Here is a 9875-nt window from a genome sequence, read left to right on the forward strand (position 1 = left end):
CACTTCATTCCAAATCCCCTGGCGTTCCCCCTCATAATGCTGCCTTTATATATATATAGAGAGAGAGAGACAGAGAGAGAGAGAGAGAGAGAGAGAGAGAGAGAGATGGGTCTGGGAGTAGGTTCCCTTCCCTTTCTAAAATTCGGAGAACATTTAGCAGCCATCTGCAGAGTTTGGGTGTGGAAATGCTCTCAGAAGGAAAGGATGCATTTTCCCGGTTGTGCGCCTCTTACTGCTCCTCTAACACCCTTTCCCTTTGTGCTTTTTTAGCGCGAAAAGTTTCTCAAAAGACCAGGTGCTCTGAGGCGCCTCTAGAACTACATTTCCCACAATGCCCCAGGAGGCACCACGTAGCTGGAGAACTACATTCCCCGAAATGCCAAGGGGCCTTTTAGAGGCGGATAAGCTTCCACTCCAAATCCAAAGATCCAGTTTATCCACGCTATAGCCCAGATATAGTCACCTCTTTCCCCTTTCCTGCCAGAGACTTCCGTTCCCAGCTCGAACTTCCGACCCCATTCTTCTCTCCGTGGGAATGCTTGGGAAAAAAAGGTAATCAGAGGGTAGGGCGCATGCGCTGACCGGCACCAGGTTTGGGCTGTGAGGGAGGCCTGCGGGTCCGTGGGCGCATCCCGCCTCGCGCGTGCGCAGACGATAAACCAACGCCCCAGTATTGAGGCGCGGCTTTAGTGGCGCGGTTTTAGTGGCGCGTTTTAGTGAAGTTGCACGTGAAGAACAGCTGTAGCCGGAGCCCGGTGAGTGCGACCCGAGACCGGGGCTCCGGGGCTGTACCCGGGACTGGGTTGCGGCGGCGGCCGCTACAGGCGGGACCAGGGCGGAGCCGCGAGGCCTGGCGAGCACCAGTAGAGAGGGCTCCGACGTCGCGCGGCGGGGAGATTAACTGGGGACTCGGATCCTCGTTGCTATGCAACAGGGGGCGTCGTTAGTAGGTAACAGGGGAGGCGCGTGTTTCCGGGGAGAAGAGTTCCCAGCGCTGCCCCGAGGTCCGGTCAAGGCCGGGTGGTTGTCAGGCTGGGGGACGAGGCCAGCGCTGAGCCCCTCGCCCCCGACTCCCGCCCACTGCCCAGACTCCCGCGGCCCCGCTCCGAGCCCTTTGGGGTACCCCGAACCCCTGGGCCGCGCCGCATCCCTTGCCGGTGACGCCACCCAGCAAGCTTGGCAGGGGACACGCGGTTCGAAATAGCACATGCACGCCACTGACACCCTGTCTCGGGGAGGCTGGATCCTGGGGAAGGCGTCGTGCGCCTGGGAGGCTGCCCCTTTGCCCGTCGCCCGGCCCCCAAACAGTTGCTGGGCAGCAGCAGCTGTCAGGGGTTTAGCGGGGGGCTGCCCCCACCTGCTGGGACGCTGACTTCATTCTTCTCAGGGGCAGCTTCACCCGGTCTAGCAGCTTCCTTTCCACGCAGCTGTGCTTTTCGGGTGGCCGCTGCATATTTGGATCAACTTTAAAATAGCCTCCTCTCCGCACCTCTCCATGGCTCTCCATTGCCACCCTCACCGCTTCTTGGCGGGCTTCTAATACTCATTTAACAAGCATGTATTAGTCATTGTTCTGCGCTAGGCGCTGGAGATTCCAAGAAAAGTTAAGTCTGACGAGGAGGTGCTCAAAGTCTAATGGGGGAGCCAGGCATAGAAACTGGTAAATGATGCTACAATGCAGTGAGTGGTATATTGGCAATTTGTGTACTGCAACGTTCCTATAGATGTTTACAGTTTACAAAGTTCTTGCAGAAACATGTTAACTCCTTGCGGTAACTCATAACCTTGCTTAACCCCATTTTACATTTGAGGAGACTGAAACTCAGGTTAAGTGATAAGACAGAAGGTAGTGGCTTTTAGTGTGTGGCAGAATTGAACTTGGGACAGAAGGAAGTCTAGAGTCCTCTGCCCAGTGCTGCACTCTGGGGGCTTTGCCCGAAGTAGACTTTTCCCTGTGCTGCTGACCATTTGTGGCAGCTGTCCCGTTATGCATCAGAAATCCCCGGGGAGCTCTAAAAACAAAAGCCTGAGCCCGTCTGTCTCTGGGGAGGGTCGGAGTAAGGAAGCCCCGGGGTGGGGTGGGGCAGACCCTCTAGCTTAAACCGGCTCAGGCCCTTCTGATGGGCAACCGGAGTCGAGAACCGCTGCTCCAGAGGGGCAAGTTCCTCAATGATGGGGAAATCAGAGCCGGCAGAGGGTACTAAGTCAGCTGCCCCTCCTGCCACGTCGTGATTCATAGCGCAAGAGGAAGCTACCGGGAGGAAGGAGCCTTGGCAGGGGGAGAGGGGACTGTCCCCCACCCCTCCCTCTTAGCAAAACACAGCTAAACACATGTGGCTCCTCACTACCATAGTTCAGTTTCCCCGGCTCAGCCCGTCCCTTCCTGAGCCCCGTTGCAGCTGCCTGAACAAAAGTGGCTGGTCTAGTCCCAATTTTTTGCTGTCCTCATACGTCTCGCTGTAGAGCCATGACGTGTGAGCCCAGCAGGTGGGTCATCTTCTGGTGGGTGGCCTCCTCGTGGGAGTCTGGGTAGTTAGTCCTCTAACTTTGTGATTGTTGATTTGGGGGCAGGACTTGAAGCACCTTGAGGGCAGGGACCATGTCTTACTGAGGCAGAGTGGAGGTGTGGAAGGAGCGAAAGGGCAAGGTTCAGATCCTGGGTTCTGGAGTCAAGTCCCAGTCCCGATGCGTGTACTTTAACAAGTCACTTGATCTCTCCAAGCCATTGTTTTCTGAGTAAAACGTGGAGAGTAGCAGTGTCTTATATGATTCTTATAGGAGTTAAATGAGACGGTGAAAGAACAAGCACTTTGTAAATTATAAAGCAACACACACACTATACACACCACACACACTATACACACCACACACACACAGTTTGTTGTGGTTGTTGAGTGCCTGCTATTTTTCTGAGGTCAGGCATTGCAGGAGGTGAAGACGTTTAAGACATCCTTCCTCTCAGAGCTCAAGACTGCTTCGGCTCCTGACTACCATGGCTTCTCTTTGTTGAAAGTATTTGATCGGGGCTTCCCTGGTGGCGCAGTGGGTGAGAGTCCGCCTGCCAATGCAGAGGACACGGGTTCGTGCCCTGGTCCAGGAGGATCCCACATGCCGCGGAGCGGCTGGGCCCGTGAGCCATGGCCGCTGAGCCTGCGCGTCTGGAGCCTGTGCTCCGCAACGGGAGAGGCCACAACAGTGAGAGGCCCGCGTACCGCAAAAAAAAAAAAGTATTTGATGGGGCTGAAGTGAGGAGGCGTAATGGCGGTGGGTTAGGCTCTTGCTGAAGAATGAGAAAGATGTTGTAAAGCAGAAACTAACACACCATTGTAAAGCAATTATACTCCAATAAAAATGTTAAAAAAAAAAAAAAGAAATGAGAAAGAATCCTGTTAAAGAAAACAATTGGATGAAAGGGACGAGCCAGTAATCTGCTCCCTTATCTGCAAAGGCCACTCTCCAGAATCCTGTTAGATTTGGTTTCCGGTGCCCTTTGGAAGGTCAGCTGGCATTGCAATGCCAGCCTCCCCGTGGAGAGTTTATTTCAAGGTCCCCCAGCTCCCCTCGACTGGAGCAAATGGCCGCCTGAAAGTCGAGGCTGGCAAAGAATGCAGAAGTCTGCCAAGGGGGCAGCAGCTCATGTCACCCTGACCTTCCAGAAAGGAGGACACGACATCTGATCCCTCCTGGTGGAGGTCCTTGGATATAGAATCCAACCCAATATAGCAACCCTGCTCTTTCTGTCCCCAGTGTGGTCATGACCCAGATAGACCAGGAACTGACCCATGCTTTCCTCGTCTCTGACCCCTGGCAGGCAGGAACCATCTGGTTCTCGACTTGTGCCAAAAAGAGGAGAAGGCTTCCCAGCCTGAGGTCGCTCCCTATGAACTGCATGTTTTGCAGCCCTGCTTTACCTACAGGCCTCAGGAGGGACTTAGAGCAGCTGTTTCTGGGCCAGAAAGTGCCCCGAGTGTGATATTTTTATAACCCCTTCTTGGACCCTGCTCCTTCCCACTAAACAAGAATGGGAACATCTTCTCTTCGCTCTCCTCCATCCTGATGGCTCCAGATTTCTGGCCGACTCCCGTAGTGCCCTGGTAACTACAAAAACTTCAAACACCTGGCTGCTCCTACCTCAGCGACATGGCTTAGCCTCTCTGCTCATCAGGTCTGAATCACAGAAACACCCTGGAACTGCAGGTTCATTTCTGAGCCTGGAAAAGAATGGGATTTGCTGGTGCCATTTGACTTTTCTCAAGCGTGGTGGCAAATAGAAGTTGGAACTGAAAACGTTTTTCATGGCCAAATCCAGCGTACGTACTTCAATGAGTCGATACTTGTTGGGTCTTAATTTGCCTACAGTATCCCATTACAGATGAGATCGGAGCACAGAGTGGTTAAATGAATTGTCACCAGTAATTCATGGAGTGGATTGGTAGATGTCAAGTCTATTTTAGCTCATGAATAATCTATTGTAGGACTTTCCAAGTCGCTTCTGAGACTGAAGTTGGAGAGGATACAACGCAGGGCTATGTGTGAGCGGGTCTGATGTCAGATGCACCTGGATTCAAATCCTGGCTCTCCCGCTTACTACTTATCCTCCCTCAGTTTCTTCATCAGGAAAATGGGGGATAAGAACAATACCTAACTGATGGGTTGTTGTGAGGATTAAACGAGATAGGTGACGCGTGGTTAAATTGCTGTTAATAATAATAATATCTTTCCGTAAAAGTTGTGCTTTAACTTCTTGCCTACGTTGGGGGCTGGGGAGTTGAGGTCATCTCTGTATCAGTGGGTCTCAACTTTGCACAGTGGAATCCCCTGGGGCGCTTTTGCAGGTCAAAGCCCAGGCCACACCCAGATGGTGACATCAGAAGCTCGGGGCTTGGGGCAGAGGTATCAGAACTTTGTGAAGCTTCCAGGTGATTCCAACGAGCAACCACCTTCACTTCTGCGTTTCGGAAGCAGAAGCTTGGGTTTAACTCCTGGCCTTTGTCCTTGGGTAAATGCTTAATTCCTAAGTCTCAGTTTCTTCTCCTGTCTCCCCTTAGCGGCGAGGAGGATAACGCCCACCTCACATGATGGTCCTGCAGAACATATGACCTATGTGCAGTGGGTTCTTATTTGAGCACCTGAGCCCTTTTCTTTACATTGTTATATAGCGGTAATCCTATTCGAGTGCTATGTTTTAAGGTTTTTTTAAAAAATAAATATCAGCTTTATCTTAAGTAGATTATAACCTCCTTGAGGACAAAACTGTATAGTCTTTTTCTTTTTAATAAATTTATTTATTTGTTTGTTTTTATTTTTGGCTCCATTTGGGTCTTCGTTGCTGCGCGTGGGCTTTCTCTAGTTACGGTGAGCGGGGACTACTCTTTGTTGCGGTGCCAGGGCTTCTCATTGTGGTGGCTTCTCTTGTTGCAGAGCACGGGCTCTAGGCACATGGGCTTCAGTGGTTGTGGCTCGTGGGCTCTAGAGCACAGGCTCAGTAGTTGTGGCACACGGGCTTAGTTGCTCTGCGGCATGTGGGATCTTCCTGGGCCAGGCATGGAACCCGTGTCCCCTGCATTGGCAGGTGGATTCTTAACCACTGCGCCGCCAGGAAAGCCCAAAGCCATATAGTCTTATAATTTTTTTTTTTTTATACCCGAAGCACCTAAGACACAAAGGCAGGCCTTCGGGGTTTTAGAACTGGAATAAGCCTTAGAGAGATCTTCTCATCACCTTAAGGCATTGACTGATACTTGCTGGCTAGTTAATATGTAAGTGGTAAAGAACGTGTGAGAGGAACCCGGGAATGAGGTGGTTGTGCCCGGCTTAAGTTGAAGTCTGAGTTCTGCCTTTGTCAGCTAACAGGGAGGGGCAGTGGGGGGTGCTGGGGCCCGTCATGCTTGGGACAGTGGGTTTCTCGGCCGGTTCGGGCCTTCCGCTCACCCCATGCTTCTTCTCTGGCAGACCCAGCCATGGCAGGCTCAGGCAGCAGTTCACCACGGGGCAAGCATCTGTTCAAAGTCGTCCTGATGTTCCTAGCGGCCCTCGTCCTCCTCCACTCAGCGTCATCCCAGTCCCATCGAGACTTCGTGCCACCAGGCCAGCAGAAGAGGGAGGCCCCAGTTGATCTCCTGAGCCAGATAGGTCGATCTGTGCGGGGAACCTTGGATGCCTGGATTGGGCCAGAAACCACGCACCTAGTTTCCGAGGTAAGGAAGGTGTTCCCTGCTGTGGCTACGCGCACTGAGGACAGAGGAGCCGTTGTTCATGGAGAGAGCCCCCAGTTCCACAGAATGAAGCCAGACAGCCCTGGCCTTTTGCACTCTCATTGTTTCATTCCTACCCCAGGGCCTTTAGCTCCACCCCCATCTTTGCCTTATTCCTGCCCTTTCTTGCCAGAAAGGCTGGGAAATGAGCCATCTTTATCAACCTACGTCACCGGTGACTATAGAGTCTGGCTTTGGTCTAAATCTGACCTAGAGGCTTAAATTGGCAAAATATCAAGACCTGAGTTCATTCTTTCACCTTCAGAGGTAGCGGTGAGGGTGACTCAGGGTTCATAGGCAGGGCTGTCTCTTCTGCCTGATGGCGTCCCAAGCCTGCTGGTACATACTTCTGATAGGTCGTCCTAAACGGCTGAAACAATCATTTATAAAATGCATAATATAGAAGAGCTGATTGACTTCTTTTCCACTGAAACATCCTAGTCCTCCACTGCTGTTACTTCACACACCTTCATGATTCCCTGGGAGGACCCCAGTTTTACAGGGTGACTACTCCAGGGATTGGATGGTCACCCCCACATGCCCACGTTCACCCACTACTACCGCCAAAGTATTCCAGCACATCAGTTGAATTAGGGCCCAAGTGTCCTGGGTTCCAGTTCAGACAGGAAGGAGAAATGGCCCGCTGTCCATCCCCATGCACTGGAAGGTGGCTGTGGAAGGGACCCCTCAGCCTCTCCACCAGAGAGGCAGGTGGAGATGTTCGTGGGCAGCGGTGGTGAGACTCAGAAGAGAAGAGCATCAGTAATCACGGACTCAACTCACGCTCTGCTCTTCCCACAGACCTTGGCTCAGGTGATGTGGGCGGTCTCATCGGCCATCTCTGTGGCCTTCTTCACGCTGTCTGGGGTTGCCGCACAGCTGCTGAACGCCTTGGGGCTAGAAGGTGAGTGGCAGAGAATGGTTAGGTCAGCTGGAGCTTAGCCTGGCCCTTCCTGTTTGTGGGAATTTATCTTTTCAGGGTCTAGACTTTTCCCCGGCTGCTCAGCATCTCCCAGGTCTCCCCAGAGACGAGCATAAGAGCAGGCTGCTAACTGCCGCCTCCTGCTAAGCCATACCATCTCATCTAACTGTCACCCACAGCCCAGAGCGTTACTCCCACTTCACAGATGCAGCAGACTCAACCAAGGGAAGTAGTCTCCCCACAGTCAGCTGGGACCGGAGCTGAGATTTAAGCTCCACGACCCCGTGGGAAAGGAGTTTTCCTTGGCGAGGGGGTTTGGCTCCTCCCGCTTTTGGTTCTTGACCAAACCTCTCCTTTCGCGGCACCAGGTGGGCTGATTCTGCGACTCTCTCCCTTTCCAGGAGATCACCTCACCCAGGGCCTGAAGCTCAGCCCCGGCCAAGTCCAGACCTTCCTGCTGTGGGGAGCGGGGGCCCTGGTTGCCTATTGGCTGCTGTCCCTGCTCCTCGGCTTGGTCTTGGCCTTGCTGGGGCGGATCCTGTGGGGCCTGAAGCTTGCCCTCTTCCTGGCCGCTTTTGTGGCCCTGGTGAGGTCAGTGCCCGACCCTTCCACCCGGGCCTTGCTCCTCCTGGCCTTGCTGACACTCTACGCCCTGCTGAGCCGGCTCACTGGCACCCGGGCCTCGGGGGCCCAGCTGGAGGCCAAGGTGCGGGGGCTGGAGCGCCAGGTGGAAGAGCTGCGCTGGCGGCAGAGGCGAGCGGCCAAGGGGCCCCGGAGCGTGGAGGAGGAGTGAGAAGGACGCCGGACGCTGCCACCTTCGTCATACCAAAGAGCCGAGCTGCTTCTGGGTCGCACAGCCCTCCTCCCAGCCCCCTGCCCCTTTCTTGCTCTGTCTCCGAACGCTGTCTCTGCACCAGCCCCCTTAGCCGAGAGCGAGAGAAAGACCACCCCCCCACTGGTCCTCAGGGGCCTTGTCCTCTGTGGTTCTCTGTCTGGGGTTGGTTCTCCTCACCCTTTCTCTGCTCCCCCCTGTCTCAGCCAGGGGAAGGTGGGGGGCCTCCCGCCAGCTTCTGCACCTCCTCTCGGCAGACACCTCTGATCACTGCCAGGGGCCTCCTGTGACTCAGCGGCTGCCTTGCCTCCCTCCGACGCTCTTGCTCTCCTGTCCTTCTCTAGCTCCTCCCCTGCCAAGTCCCCAGCTTCCTTCCTGCTTGTCTTCTCCTTCTAGCCCTGTACTCCAACCAAACCACAGTCCCTCAGGGCATGCTCCTGTCCCCTTCATTGCCCAGCGTGGGGAAGAGGCAGGGCATTTGGGGCCTGAGGGGAAGGGAAGTGGGCCGGGATGTACATTGAATCTGTTACAAGTGCCTTAGTCCGAGCCAGCAGGGCCCTCCGCTTGCCCGCTGCCGTACTGTATGTAGGAAACTGCCCTGTAGCTGCTTTGTGTCAAGAGGAAAGTGGTTCCTCTCAGAATCTTGATTTCCCTTCAGCCAGAGCAAAAGATGACTGCTTCGTAGGCTCGTGCCTGCAAGTAGGACCCTGCGGTGGCCATGAGATCCCCTGTGGGGGTTTCAGAGACCCTGAAGGAGGAAGGAGGGTTCATCGTCCTGTCTGCGCAGCTCCGGGCGGTTCTCCATCTCTCTCTCCATCACTGCCACCAGGGAGTCCGCTGATGAGTTGCCTAGGAGGAGCGCAGAGCAGACAGCAGAGATGCGCCTCACAGCCCCTTCCCTTCTCATGCTCTGCGGCTGCACCCTCCCCACCAGGGCGCTCACGCTTCCTTCGAGGCTTTGGTGGAGGTGGGTGGCCTCCTTTGCCAGGCCCCACATGTGATGTGAAGAGTAGAGAAATGCCCAGTTCTTACTGTTGAGGTTGGAGATGGAATCACAGCTGCAGTGAAATATATTTTTATCAGCGCTTGGTTGGTTTTAAATAAAGTGCACGCTATTTTATTATCTAGTTCCGATCAGATGTATTTGCTCAAAGTCTGGCTTGCTTTGAGTGCCTTCTCTCCAGCTAAACCCATTTCTGTGGAGCTGCTCAGCTTTCACGACTTCTCCCTGCAGGTGTCAGGTAGCGTGAAGCCGGGAGAAAGGAAGGGAGTGCGGGAGAAAGGAAAGGAGTGCGAAAGAAGGGTGGTACCAGTCACCCTTCCCTCCAGGGGTGTGAGGAATGAGGAGGGCACGCGCCCCCATTACCAAACTTCCAGGACTGACCAGCTCTGTGGCAATAGTGTTCTTGTGGGGGAGGGGGAGGAGGGTACCCCGTCCAGCCCTGTGTGCAGGAGTGGCGAAGGCTGGCCCCCAGCCAGAGAGAGGCTTGCCTGCCCTCCCTGCTTCCCCGCCAGACAGGAGTTATGCGCCGCGGTTCTCAACCCGGTGCATAGATTGGATCAGGCATTTCGGGGAGGGGCCTGGGTGTGGTTTTTCCGTTTTAAGCCGCCCAGGAAAGGCTAACGTGCAGCCAGGTGCCCCGCTCTGGACCTCTCCCAAGGCTGCCTGGCGAGCAAGGCTGCGCCCAGAGGCCGGACCTGGGAGGCAGGCCTTCCCTCAGCAAAGAGAGCAGCCCTCCCTCTTCATAGACCCACAGGTTTCTCCCAGGGATGGGGCTGCCTGCATCTGGGGCTCTTCCTCTGTCAGAGTAGTTGTCACCTGGCCCTCCTGGCCCCTCTCATCCCCTCTCCACCCCCGAGCCCGGTT

At 54.6% G+C, this 9875-nt stretch overlaps 1 protein-coding gene across 3 annotated transcripts; it reads left to right on the forward strand.

Moving 5' to 3' along the window:
- The first annotated feature begins 658 nt into the window (after positions 1-658).
- Positions 659-9135, forward strand: TMEM109 (transmembrane protein 109). 3 transcript variants are annotated; one of them, XM_060018977.1, is made up of 4 exons: positions 659-755; positions 5953-6197; positions 7056-7158; positions 7578-9135. In XM_060018977.1, exons 2-4 carry the CDS (start codon positions 5961-5963, stop codon positions 7967-7969), a joined length of 732 nt encoding a protein of 243 aa, XP_059874960.1. In that variant the 5' UTR covers positions 659-755; positions 5953-5960; the 3' UTR covers positions 7970-9135. The 3 variants fall into 3 exon arrangements, with proteins under 3 accessions (XP_059874960.1, XP_059874959.1, XP_059874961.1); XM_060018976.1 differs by lacking the exon at positions 659-755 and adding an exon at positions 766-950; XM_060018978.1 differs by lacking the exon at positions 659-755 and adding an exon at positions 4896-4999.
- The last annotated feature ends 740 nt before the right edge of the window (positions 9136-9875 follow it).

The sequence above is a fragment of the Delphinus delphis genome, chromosome 8, assembly GCF_949987515.2.
Source record: "Delphinus delphis chromosome 8, mDelDel1.2, whole genome shotgun sequence".
Classification (NCBI taxonomy): domain Eukaryota; kingdom Metazoa; phylum Chordata; class Mammalia; order Artiodactyla; family Delphinidae; genus Delphinus; species Delphinus delphis.

Coding starts and splice junctions, on each gene's coding strand:
- TMEM109 (XM_060018976.1), top strand. CDS start 926: ATGCAACAGGGGGCGTCGTTAGTAG. Junction 951..5,952: donor ACAGGGGGCGTCGTTAGTAG/GTAACAGGGGAG, acceptor CTTCTCTGGCAG/ACCCAGCCATGGCAGGCTCA. Junction 7,159..7,577: donor GAACGCCTTGGGGCTAGAAG/GTGAGTGGCAGA, acceptor CTCCCTTTCCAG/GAGATCACCTCACCCAGGGC.